General features: G+C 46.4%; 1 protein-coding gene across 1 annotated transcript in view; it reads left to right on the forward strand.

Annotated features, from left to right (window-relative positions):
• si:ch211-246m6.5 (von Willebrand factor D and EGF domain-containing protein) overlaps nucleotides 1-9,449 on the forward strand; it is a 24,169-nt gene extending 14,720 nt beyond the window's left edge. The window contains 13 exon segments of the mRNA XM_047031334.1: nucleotides 834-1,022; nucleotides 2,368-2,538; nucleotides 3,520-4,359; nucleotides 4,617-4,712; nucleotides 4,825-4,920; nucleotides 5,258-5,353; nucleotides 5,464-5,559; nucleotides 5,803-5,898; nucleotides 6,291-6,386; nucleotides 6,906-7,001; nucleotides 7,210-7,305; nucleotides 8,388-8,485; nucleotides 8,952-9,449. Of these exon segments, the coding sequence (XP_046887290.1) occupies nucleotides 834-1,022; nucleotides 2,368-2,538; nucleotides 3,520-4,359; nucleotides 4,617-4,712; nucleotides 4,825-4,920; nucleotides 5,258-5,353; nucleotides 5,464-5,559; nucleotides 5,803-5,898; nucleotides 6,291-6,386; nucleotides 6,906-7,001; nucleotides 7,210-7,305; nucleotides 8,388-8,485; nucleotides 8,952-8,972 (2,087 nt within the window). The 3' untranslated portion in view covers nucleotides 8,973-9,449.
• The last annotated feature ends 2,187 nt before the right edge of the window (nucleotides 9,450-11,636 follow it).

Below are 11,636 nucleotides of genomic sequence, written 5' to 3' on the forward strand. Positions count from 1 at the left end.
TTTCAAGCAACCTCAACAGCACTGAATCACTAATTAGATGACTACATTACTATGAATTTCATTAGAAGTGAGATCAGTCTTTGCCACCTAGTCCTCAGCCTGGCCATTGGCCATTGTAAGTACAGATGGCAGTGTTTGAGGGGTGGTTCACAAGTGCGTGACTGAATTTAAAACAGACATCAAACATTAACTATCCCTTGCTAGAAACTCGTTCAATGTTTTATTATCCAAAGATGTGTTGGGAAGCACAGTACTGTCCTCTGAAATGTGTGAGAGTGCCAAGTCTCCAGCACTTAGAGAGTGCACCAATGTCTTCTCTCGTCACCATGTGCCCCCAAACTGCCATATCATGGCTAGCACCATTAGCTTTCATTTTTAGACCTCCCTAGCTGTCTTTTCTTTATCTTTCTGTTTTCCTAGTGATGCGTTTTCAGCTGAGTGACTTCCATGATTTGTTTATTCGAACTGTTAACTGAATTCCAGTGGAAGCACAACTGCTGGATCTGAAAACACGACTTGCATGTTGTATACAGTTATGTTGAACACAAATAGAATGATTCAATAATTACAGAATGACTTTCATTAAGTATTGTCAGAATGGAGCTTTTCTCACAATGAGCCTTATCTAAGACATTTCTTGTTAATGTTGAAATAAAAAATGAATAAATCATTGTTTTCTGGTCCTTGCTTTTAACCAGCAGATATTGTACATTCCAGCACGTTGGATAATAATTTGCATTTAATGGATATGACAGCGGTAGCATTCATTTACTGTTCTCTCCCATTATCTCCGCTCAACCCCTCCAACTATCCCCCTCTCTCTTCCTATCCAGCTCTGAAGCCAGTCATCCCCAGCACTGAAACCCCTGCCCCTTTAACTGTCAACAAGAGGCCCAACAGCAGCCCCGACCCTCATCCTCCACCCGGGATGCCCACGCTCAGGCCCAGGCACCCACAGAGCAGCACAGCGGCTGGGAAGGCCCAGGCTGGACCTCCCCCTCCTGGTCGTGGACGTGGCATCGGTGAGCAGACTGCTGAGCATTGGTCTCACTGTCACTGTGCTCATACTGGTGGAGGTGCATGGGTAGTTGATGTGTCATCTGGTTATCTGGTTTGTCCTGCGTGTGTCCTGGGGTGGGTTTCAATGTCAATTGGCAAACGTGAGGCTCTTGACTGACACTTGAGGTTCAATTATTCAGTCATACGATACATATATCTAGGTTATTATGATAAGCCCTAATATAATCAGGCCGGCACCCAATTGAGCACTACGACAGTATTGGCAGCCGCATCTTACAGGGTTGTTAATGACCTTCTGTCATCACACTTAAAGGGTGCTGGTGAGATTGCGGCAAGATGCCGTGCTCCATGAGCGCTGATCCTCTCGCTCCCGTCTTCTCGGGGCTTTGTGCTGACCTCGTTGAAAACAAAACTACGGTTTACAAGAGCCATGAGCGCGACGGTGTTCCATCACGCTTGGGATAAATCTCTTTTTCATTGGGGACAGCTGATCCATTTCACTCACAATTTCCCCCCCCCCCCCCCCCCCCCCCCCCCCCCGGTGAAGTGACACTTTGTTGGGGCGTCACGGAAAAGAGAAAGGGCTGTCAAAGCCTGTACCTGTCCACAAGGTAAATGGCCGTCATTTTGCCTCAGCGCACTGGGCTCTCCTCAGCAAATGAGTCATGACGTAGTCGTAGTCCTTGATAAATGTTCCGGTGATCAGACTGAGTACAGCTGATAATGTGCACGACGGCCAAGGACACGGGCAAGGTAAGTAAGCAATCTTGAGTGAAGTTGGCTTCTGTGTCAGCAGATTTCGTTTGTAAAGGACACACCGTGGCTTGGGGACTAATAGGGTGATTTGCGTATTTTGGTGCTCTCGGCTGGGGGCCAGGTGGAGGGCTGCAGGCCAGAGAGTGATCTTGGGTCTAAAGGGAGAAGATAAGGCATCGTTGGGGTAGCTCACCCCTGACCCCCTTGCTCACCAGCTGACCCTGATCCTTAACAAGCATTTATTCCCCAATTATCCCAAAACCTTGCAATTCTCCCAGTAAAGCAATTCATGCATGAAAGAAAACTAAGAGTACATGAGCCTCTCCCTCACACACACATTTGGTTGAAAAAGTAAATTTATTATAATTGGTCTTCTAAGACGTTTTTTACAGAAGTGCAATTAGCCGTTTTGTTTTATTAACTGCAGTTCTGTAACCTTCATAACTAACCTTAATGCTGGTAGAGTGTGTACACATGGTGCTTTAAGATTCTTTAAATTGCTGCATTTCCAGGATTCATCACTAACTATTAAACATACAGAGTCACTCTGTGTACTGTATGACGTACAGCATTAAATGAATTGTTTTCCAGGTTCTGGGTTGGGCCTGGCGCCTAACGTGACAGCCTCCTGTGCCACAAGGCCTTGTTTCCCAGGAGTCCAATGCATCGATCGTCGTCCTCCATACGTCGGTTATGTCTGCAGCCGCTGCCCTCCAGGTCTCCACGGCAACGGGCGAACATGCACAAAAACACCTCAAACAAGTAAGGCTTTAACCTATTTTAGTTTCCCTTTTTGTTTAAATATGACATTTCATTTTTTGCAAAGACCTTTGCTGACAATTGACATAAAAATAAAAAATACAATGCCGGATAATAAGCCCTTGGGCTAAGCATTATCAAAGTCACGGATCTGTAATAAATAAATAAATAAATAAATTCAAGGAATATTATCAGGATTTGGTTTATACCAGCCTAACCTTCTTGCACTCTTGTGTTACTTTGAGTCCAAGATAATAAATTGATGTTAGTGGAATAGGCTTCTTCAGGCATTTATCTTTCATGAAAAATACAAATGTTTTATTCAGAGTAAAACTTATACCCTTAGCCATCAGTAGAGTGGCCGGACAACACACTCTGTGTGGATGTTTTCCCAGTTTCTACCTCCGTTGTCTCAACAGCCTCTTCGGTTGAAACGAAGAGGTGCTTTAGTGTGTCTGTCTTCATCAAAAATAACCCTGCCTAACTGTAAGAACTTTTACTAACTGTCTCTTTGAATCAGTGGCCAGCTCCAGCGTTTTCAAAAAATGATTTCTTATAGTCATGTGGGGTGTTAACAACTCTGTCGGCCATTGCTGTATACCATTGCTTTGTGTGTATCTGGTTTGGTAGTATGAGGCCCATGCGTGGCTGAGATTTCTCCAACATGAATGTGTCAGGCTCTGTAGGGAGGGTGGTCGTTTGTCTGTGAAGTCTCGGGTGGCTGAGTGGCATGTCAACATCTGTTGTAGGGGTTTATGGGACAATTCTCCAACTCCCAAACAGACTGTCTAGTTTAATTCCAACCAGGTTCTGTCACTAATGCGGCTGTGATTTTGAACAGATTGCCTCATCTTTGTTTTTCTCTTACTCTGGTTTTGCACTGTAAAACAGAGTGTTGCGGTGTCTAATATTGCAAAACATATTCATTTTAGAGACAATTTGCTGTCAACAACTTATTGTCTCTCATCTCCGCTCTGTCCTCAGCTGGCCCCAAGCTGTCTCAGCCACTGGTCCCAGGCAAGAGCAGTCGATCCCAGCACAACCGCAGTCAAGTCTTCCAGGTACACCTGCCTGTGATGCCCTCCAGGCATGGAGTCAAACGTCAATTCATGCCTGTCTCACGGCCCTATCAGAACCCAGCACGCCCAGCCACCTCCCCCCCCCAAAGACCTGTGACGGCGAGAAAAGAGGTCACCCTGCCATCTAGACACACACCTGGTTCATCCGTCAATGCCCTCCGCCTCACCACGGGAACCCGTCACGGTGCCCACCCCAGGATGGATGCCAAAGTGGCACGTGATGGTACCAGCATGACTTCCTTCAAGGTGACCCCCAGAGAGGCTGGCGGAGGCATGCCGAGCGCCAACTTCGCCAAGGATACGGAGAGCAGCCGGCAGACAGCCCAGCAGAGCCTCAACACGGTGAAGCCCACCTTGACCAGGCCCTGGACCCCCCCTAAAGCAGTGGCCCCACTGACTGCGGCCCTCACCGCCTTCTCCTACTCCCTCTCCGAGGCCGAGTTCTCCGCTGATGGAGATCTAACAGGGCCGGACTCCGACCCTCCAGACCCGCCCCAGCCCCAGCCGGCCCTGACCCTCACCACCCCGGCCAGGCAGGTAACTCTCCCAGGCCACCACACCTCAGCCTTGCACCGGGTCTCACCTCCATTCCCCAGGCCCAGGAACAGTGTGACAGAAAGGTGGCCGCTCTCCTGCGCTAACCTACCCTGCTTCCCCGGGGTCCAGTGCGAGACCACCAAAGATGGGCGTTTCCGCTGCGGAAGATGTCCCCTTGGTTACACCGGAGACGGACAAGCATGCAGAGGTAGCGTAGCTCCACAACCGCCATAAATGTTGTTCGCATCCATTATGAGGTCCTTCAAGCACGTTACTTTGCTAAATTGTAGCCGGGTCAACAATAATTGAAAATGAAAAGTTCTTGCCGGTAGCTGGTTCACGCAGATGCCGTCTTATAGCAGAGAGATTTTCTGAGGATGATGTGTTTATACAGCCACGGTGAGGGGGGTTGGAGGTAGATGTAAGCAGGTTTAATTGGCATGCGGTGCCACCCCTTGTCTCCAGCTGTGTGCAGGCATGCGTGTGGCAGGAACATGGAGTGCGCGGCTCCCAACACATGCCGCTGTAAAGCAGGCTACACCGGCCTCAACTGTCAGACAGGTAACCCGCTCGGGGCTATCCAATCATCAGTCAACTCGATTCTTTGATTTACGTCGACCACAAAAATGTCTTCACAAATGTGTTTCGAGTCTGATTTTCTCTCGTCTTTCAGCGATCTGCCAGCCCGTGTGCGAGAACGCGGGCCGGTGCGTCGCCCCCGGTGTGTGTGAGTGCGAGAGAGGCTATCACGGGGAGACTTGCCAGGAAGGTAAGCGATCTCTCTCTCTCTCTCCCTCTCTCCAGCCTCATTAGTGGGCTTCATCAGAGGGCTGTCAGCTGCAGCACCTGACGAGAGTCTTGCAGCCAGTCCTTTAGGTCACATCCCCGCAGAAAGTAGAGGGAGCTCATCATGGATAGAGCCCCACCACAGTCAGGTGTGTGTGTGCATGCTTCCCTTTGAAACTCCCGTCTTGAGACCTGAAGCACTACTGCCATCTACAGATCCGACAACACGCAAGACGAGATAGTTTAGCTAGGCCAGTATCTCCCTCCCCGTCCCAGCCGCGCTCGTCCAGTTGTAGTGACTGGTTTTGATGACTCCACAGCTTTGTGTTCTCTGCCTTGTGAACACGGTGGTACCTGTGTGGGGCCACACACCTGCTCGTGCCCATACGGCTTCGTTGGACCAAGATGTGAAACCAGTGAGTGTGCACACAACGATCGATGGTTCAGTGTCATTGCTAGTCAAGTGAAAAGTGTGACATCTCTTTTGTCTACTCTCTCTCTCGCTTTCTCTCTCTCTCTTCCCCAGTGGTGTGTAACCGACACTGTCACAACGGAGGTGAGTGTGTGTCCCCGGACGAGTGCACTTGCCTGCATGGATGGACTGGACCCTCTTGTGAATCAGGTATTTCAGTTTCTCTCTCTTTCTCTCTCTCTCTCTGTCTCTCTCTCTGTCTCTCTCTCTGTGTCTCTCTCTGTCTCTCTCTCTGTGTCTCTTTCTGTCTCTCTCCCACATCTATCTTTCTCTCTCTGTTGTGTGTGTGTGTGTGTGTCTTGGTAGAATCTCGCCAAGGAAGATATTCCCTTAAGGAATTTGCATGACTGTTAGTAATTTAGCAGCTTGATGGCTGTGTTCTTTCCCTTGCAGCTCTGTGTTCCCCCCTGTGTCTGAACGGAGCAACATGTGTCCGCCCGGACACCTGCACTTGTCCGCACGGCTTCTACGGGGCCCAGTGTCAAAACGGTAACTCTTCTAACTGGCGACAGCGCCCTTGGTCTCGAGCGTACCACACCGAGTCACGGGCTGGCAGGCAGGCAGCACGAACAAGCTGAATGTTCCAATGATTATGTCGTATGAGAGGAAAACTAATCCTGTAGACTGACAGGAGCTTAGTGGAGATGTGTTTGATGTGAGGAGATCCATCAGGATCCTGGCAGTAATCCAATCTGCCCAATAGTAGCAACGTTTCTCCAGATAACTCTGAGTTTCTACAGCTCCAGAAAAAAATACGTCTTTATTGATCTGTGGTACTGTGTCTTGGTCTGTGAAATGTGTGCTGTATCTCTTTGATCACGCTCTCCGTCACCCTCTCTCTCCGTCTCTCTCCCTCCCTCCGCCTGCCGTCGCTACCCCAGCTGTGTGCAGCCCGCCCTGCACCAATGGGGGCCTCTGCATGCGCAACAACGTCTGCTCCTGCCCCGAAGGATACACCGGGGGACGCTGCGAGAAGAGTGAGTCCAGCCCCCCCCTCCCACTTCTAGCCCCCCATTATCATCATCCATTACATGCCATATGTGTGTCGGCCTGCCAACAAGACTGCCACGCGGGGAGGTGCAGTTACCGCCGCCTGTCGTTAATGTACAACATCTTGGCGACTAAATTGAGCCATATGGATAAGAGGAAGCTTTTGATGGCGGCACTGGGACAAAAGGCAGGGGGTTTAGATGGAGGGGCTGGGATTCTGAGCTGCAAGCTACATGTGGGGAATTGAACCTGGGTACGGAGTGATGTAATTGCAGAGGGAATTCTACTCAACACCATTTGTAACTCAGACACTCGCACACAATGTTTTTCTGTTGAGGGGTTCAATGTAACTGTAGCAAAGTGCTACTATAGCATCTGAGAGCTTTACAATGGGTTTATTCCAACCATTTTATCCACTGAATGGTTTTTGTGTTTCCTTGCAAATCTTTCTCCCTCTATATTTCTCCTTTGCTTTCTCTCTGTCCCTCTGTCTTGCACCCTACTAGGCGTGTGCGAGCCCCTGTGTGTGAGCGGAGGGAGGTGTGTCGGCCCCAACGTGTGTGACTGTCCGTCTGGCTGGAGTGGCCAGCGTTGTGAGAAACGTAAGTCGACGTCTCAAATGTGAGACGGCAAACAAGTCTGCATGTGGAAACGGTCAACGAGTCGTCTGGTGTGTCGAACACCAGAGGCCATGATTTGGCATGTGCAAATAACTTTGACTATTTGTAGCCTGTAAAAGAATGCACGGATGAGCAAGTTACAGGGTTATTTTTGCATCCACATCTTAATTTCTTTGCATTGTCTTCTCAGCCATGTGTCTGCAGAGGTGTCTGAACGGAGGCGAGTGTGTGGGCCCTAACACCTGCCACTGCTCCCAGGGGTGGCATGGCATGCTGTGCCAAATCCGTAAGTATTCTCCCAGTGAGACGCACACACACACGACTGCAGTCACACCAGCGCACACGTCCCCCAGAGAACCTAACGTGTTTCATTAATAAGTCGGAAATAGCATTCAATTGCATCGCATTGCCTTTCAGTACCATTGTTAACCAACAGGAACACCACCTGAATTGAATACCATTGTTGCTATGTCCCCTTGACCCTGTGTGTGGCTGGCCCACAGCCAGGTGTCTGCTGCAGTAGCATTGTTAAGCTCCCTAGACTACAGCAGCCATAGTGATTGGCTAGTTTATGTCTTATAATGAGGATACAGTCCGATACAGTCCGAGGATACAGTCCGATACAGTCCGAGGATACAGTCCGATACAGTCCGAGGATACAGTCCGATACAGTCCTTGCTTCATAAGCCTTCTCTGTCAGTTTACATACTCAATTATGCCAACTCTAACTTGACGTGAGTTTAGGACCGGACACTAGTCAGAATTCAGTTGAGGACCTGCTTTGTGGTGACAAAATTAGTTTCTTTCTTATTAACGTGTCAGTAATGTTGGTTATATGGATCCTTCTCTGCAACTACTCTAAACTGTATCTTAATGCGGCCAAATCTTGACGTGCATGAATGAATGTGCATATGAATTAAAGTGTCTAACTCCTCATAAAGAAAAGTGACCAACAATAAAGATGATTCACCGTTTATATTTATTTATTCACTCGAGCCAGGCAGTGTTTATAGAGGCAGCGAAACCACTAATGGTTGGAAGTAAATTCCAAAGTATACTCCAGAGTAATATCAGTACTTAAAACAAGAAGCAGAAAGACTCACTTATGGGCATTAGCATGGATGATAATTTTATGTTGTTTGTTTTTTTAGGAGGGGGGGCTTTTAATGCAAGGGCGTTCAAATGATTCCCTGGGATGATGGGAAGATTATGGTCACTGTGTTGTCCTAACTGCATTTGACGCTGATATGAACAGAGATTAGTGTCAGCTCTGTGGTTATGTCATTATCAGGGCATCACGGCTGATTTAGCTTTTGCCTCTTCCTAGGCCACCGTGCCGCATTGTGATTCCTTCTGTCGTTTTAACAGCTCTCTGCGAACAGAAGTGCCTTTATGGGAGCCGCTGTATCCAACCTAGCGTCTGTGCGTGCAGAAAGGGATATTCAGGGCCGCTATGTGCCAGGAAGGTAATCAGCACCTCACCACACACATACACAGCCATGTCAGCCATTTCACAGGATGAAATCAAAGTGAAGATTCTGACCATTTAAGTGACCTTTATTGGAACCAATAGGCCCTGCTAGTTTTTTTTTTTTTTTTACTATAACAAAACATTTTGTCCGTTGGTATTAGAATAAAAACACTCCTCTCAATAGGACTTCCCCTATTAACATTCAGCTAGGTAGCCTAACTAGTGACGTAGCTGAACTGTGAGGAAAAATGAGTAACTGAGTTTTTCATACTGAAAAGCAATCATGCAGCGAAAAAAAACTGAAGTAATCATTGGGAATTAGATTGAGCCACTCCAACTTCACCAAAGCAAAGTGAGGCCTGATTCATCTTACTGTGCCAATGTCAGAAATCTCTTATTGCACTGTCAATGGCTTTGGCTACAGAGTGGGGGTGGATGGTAAAAATAGCTATTTTTTTCAGCTTCCTATTCCGAGAGGCTGAAGTACCAACTTTGAACAATGTGCACTGAAGAACCTGGAGCATACTTCTTCACAGGGCCACTACCCAGGGAACTCCAGTATATCTAATGTTATTGTCATTTTGTACTCTAAATAGTAGAAATACAATTTCCAAAGTACATTATGTATAAAGATAATATGTCTAATTGGTATTGTATGAGTCAACAACTCCATTTCCTTTATCTTTAAAAAAATGAAACTGTAACTATTTTGGTCAACAAATATTTCACAAATGATGTGATATTGTGATATCGTAAATATTCTACTGTGTCTGTAGCATTAAATGAAGCAGACCAACATACATTTAGAAACAGGATGACTCATTTATGAACCAATAGATCTTGTTTTATATTAACTTATTTGGTTGTGAGATTATATTGTGTATTGAAGTGTTGTATACAGTATGTCCTCCATATACTGTATGTTTATAATTTTTTAATAAAAGGGCAAGTGTGTTAAAATTCATAATTTTGTACAAGCCTTGATTCTAGTGTTTTGTACTCATGTAAGGCTTCGGACCTTCACCTTAGTGCTGTGTGCTTTGTTTTCGGCATCACTGCGTACTATATTATGGTAGTCTGCTGATCTTTTACTGTATTGGTTGGTTGGTTGGTTGGATGATGCAACCACTTGGGGATTAACCTTACATGTGTCACAAATGGTACAGTTTTAATGAGCTATTCCGCGAGTGCCACATGACTTTGACACAAGTCATTATTTTTCACAGAACTTCTTTTTCTTCTTCTTCCTTTTCCTGACTGTGCCCTTCTTCATAGTCTGTACCGGTAATTACATAAGTGGAGTCAGGTGGCTGAGCGGTTAGGGACTCGTCTCGGGCTAATAATCAGAAGGTTGCCGGATTGATTCACTGCCGTACCAAATGACGTTGTGTCCTTGGGCAAGGCACTCCACCCTACTTGCCTCGGGGGAATCTTACTGTAAGTTGCTGTGGATAAGAGTGTCTGCTAAATGTAAATGTAAGTGGCCCTTGAACCATTCACGAATGGCTAATGGAGAGGCTTGTTGTTCTTCAAGTTTCACAGTTTTATTCAGTTATTAACACTCAAAAAGCAAGGCATTGCAACATTTTTACAACCTTCATTTCATGTACCAATCGCTCGACTCGACACAATTTGGCAACACTTAACACTGCCTTATCAGACTCTCACTTTCCTTCTTTACACTCTGATGTCAATTACACATCACCTTGTTGTCAAAACAGTAGACAATGTTCAGTTGTTGCACACATTTCTCAAGTAAAATCTCCAAGCATCAATCTACAATACAAACATTAAAATCTCTAAACATTCAGGTCAGTTGAGCAATTTGCAATCAGGATTGCAGCATAAAAGTACTTTGAGCCTCTGTCTTGTGGAACAATGGAGAACTTTGAAGAGATCGACAACCAGAGAAGGAGAGGGGTAAGAGTGAGAGGAGGAGGACAAGAAGAAGGGGGACAAGGAGAAGGTAGAAGAGCAGGAGGACAGAGAGGAGGAAGAGTAGGAGGAGGAAGAGGGAACACGGAGGAGGAGGAAAAGTAGGAGGAGGAGGACAAGGAGGAGAAGAAGAAGGAGGAGGAGAAAGAAGAACGGTCATCTCTAATGAGATTCGGGGCACTGTGGTAGACCATGTGCTCAACCATGGTTGGAGCATGAGGGAGGCTGGCCAGAGGGTCCAACAAAACTCAGCCGCTTCACAGCTGCATTAGAACCTTCAGGATGGAGAACAGGTAGGAAATCTATTTGCCTTGTGTACTGTAATACTGTACATCAATAGAATACAGTGTGCTCACAGTATTTCTATTTTGCAGGACTCAAAAAGAACCACACCGTGGAGGAAGAACACATACTTTCACAGCCGAACAGGAGACTGACATTGTAAATATTGTGAGAGCAACTCTGCCCTTCATTTTTGTGAAGGGGGAGGGTGTCATTTCAAAATGTGGCCGTGTGTACCAAATGAAAACACAAGTTCCATTTTGTGAACAGTTAAGAGATTTGATGGCACAGAGTCATCTTCCAAAGGGAGTGTCAGGTTGAGCATTTTGTGTGTGCAGTTTTGAGAAAGCCGTTATTGTTTTGAGAAACGTGTGTTAATAATTGTGAAAAACTGAAATGAACATTTGGTTTACATCTCTAATGCTTTCAGTCCTTCTGTGACCGAGTCTGCCATCAGAGGGTCAAAGCATGACCCTGGACCCCAAATGGGGTTACAATACTTTGCTCACTGATTCCACTGTGGTGGGTGTGGATGAGGGGCCAATTTTGAAAACGTTGACCTCCCCTGCATGTTGTTAAAATGATAACGTTTGCAATGTACTGCCATCTAGTGACGCAAGTGCCATCTAGTGACACCAGTGTAAACTACATTAGTGTAGCCTGGAAAATAATTAGGCACCAACAAATCAAATTTCAAATACAAATAAAATGAAAAGCTAAATTGTTGACATACTGACTTCTATGGTCAATGGAAATACCTGCTGAACCAGAAAGCAGTCATCAATAAATCCCAGATCGTAGTTAATACTTGGTCACGCTGTAGATGTGACATGCACAAACATGAGTTAAATTGGGCTCAGTGTGACCAGGCTCTGGCAGCCTCCAAAATGGGGAAACAGTCACAAAATAATCCAAATGTTACTCCTCCC

Source organism: Hypomesus transpacificus, chromosome 12, assembly GCF_021917145.1.
Source record: "Hypomesus transpacificus isolate Combined female chromosome 12, fHypTra1, whole genome shotgun sequence".
NCBI lineage: Eukaryota > Metazoa > Chordata > Actinopteri > Osmeriformes > Osmeridae > Hypomesus > Hypomesus transpacificus.